This window comes from Odontomachus brunneus, unplaced genomic scaffold (genome assembly GCF_010583005.1).
Source record: "Odontomachus brunneus isolate Ranch 3 - 2012 unplaced genomic scaffold, Obru_v1 Obru_scaffold_243, whole genome shotgun sequence".
NCBI lineage: Eukaryota > Metazoa > Arthropoda > Insecta > Hymenoptera > Formicidae > Odontomachus > Odontomachus brunneus.
In genome coordinates this window covers 197,187-198,067 of record NW_022639693.1, presented here as the reverse complement: position 1 = coordinate 198,067, position 881 = coordinate 197,187, and the positions used below count along the sequence as shown (strand labels likewise).

The following is an 881-nucleotide window of genomic DNA, read 5'->3' as shown; positions in this document are numbered from 1 at the left end:
GATGCAAAAAGAATTCTTCAAAGTTCAGTTCAGTGAAAAGAATTTTTTTTGTATCTAAAAATAAACTCAGAATTGGTGACATATGATTGAATTATTCTTGAACTCTCTGTGCTATCTGGACATTTTGTATTTTATTCTATATTTAATTACAAAATATATCTTCATATTTTTTTAGAGTTTACAACAAATGGGCAATTCTCGAGCTAGAGCAGTCTATGAAGCAAACCTTCCAGATAGTTTTCGAAGACCTCAAACAGATTGTAGTCTTGAAAGTTTTATCCGGGCAAAATATGAACACAAAAAGTACATTGCCAGAGAATGGGTGCCACCTCCTATGCCAAAAGTATGATTATTGCATTATTTCAACATTTATTTTATTCAATGTATAATTGTATTGGATAAACAGAAGTTATTATAAACAGAAATGCATATGTTTATATCTAAAAAAAGTTTAAAAATTACCCAAAATATGTCTACAATATGTTTTAGAGATATTCAAAAGACATAAAGTAAGATATTTTTTCAGATGTCTCCAAGATGTCTTTTAGATATTTATAAATGTTTAGATATTTATATATTAATAGGTACTTAACTATGCAAATAAATTATAATAATTATTTAATAACTAAGTAAAATATATTATGAAGAAAAAAATAACATTTTTTATATAATATATTTATCTATCATATATATACACGCACGCACGCACGCACGCACGCACGCACGCACGCACACAGGGTGTCCCAAAACTAGTAGAACACTCGTTAAGGGTAGTTAGGGGGTGCAATTTGGAATTGAAAGTTCCTCTTGCATTTATTTATATATATATATATATATATATATATATATATATATATATATATATATATATATATATATAT

At 26.6% G+C, this 881-nt stretch overlaps 1 protein-coding gene across 1 annotated transcript in view; it reads left to right on the top strand.

Moving 5' to 3' along the window:
* Positions 1 to 881, top strand: part of LOC116852644 (stromal membrane-associated protein 1-like) — an 11,409-nt gene that overhangs the window by 2,172 nt on the left and 8,356 nt on the right. The window contains exon 3 of the mRNA XM_032833193.1: positions 176 to 343. Within this exon, the coding sequence (XP_032689084.1) occupies positions 176 to 343 (168 nt within the window). The remainder of the gene's footprint in view (positions 1 to 175; positions 344 to 881) is intronic.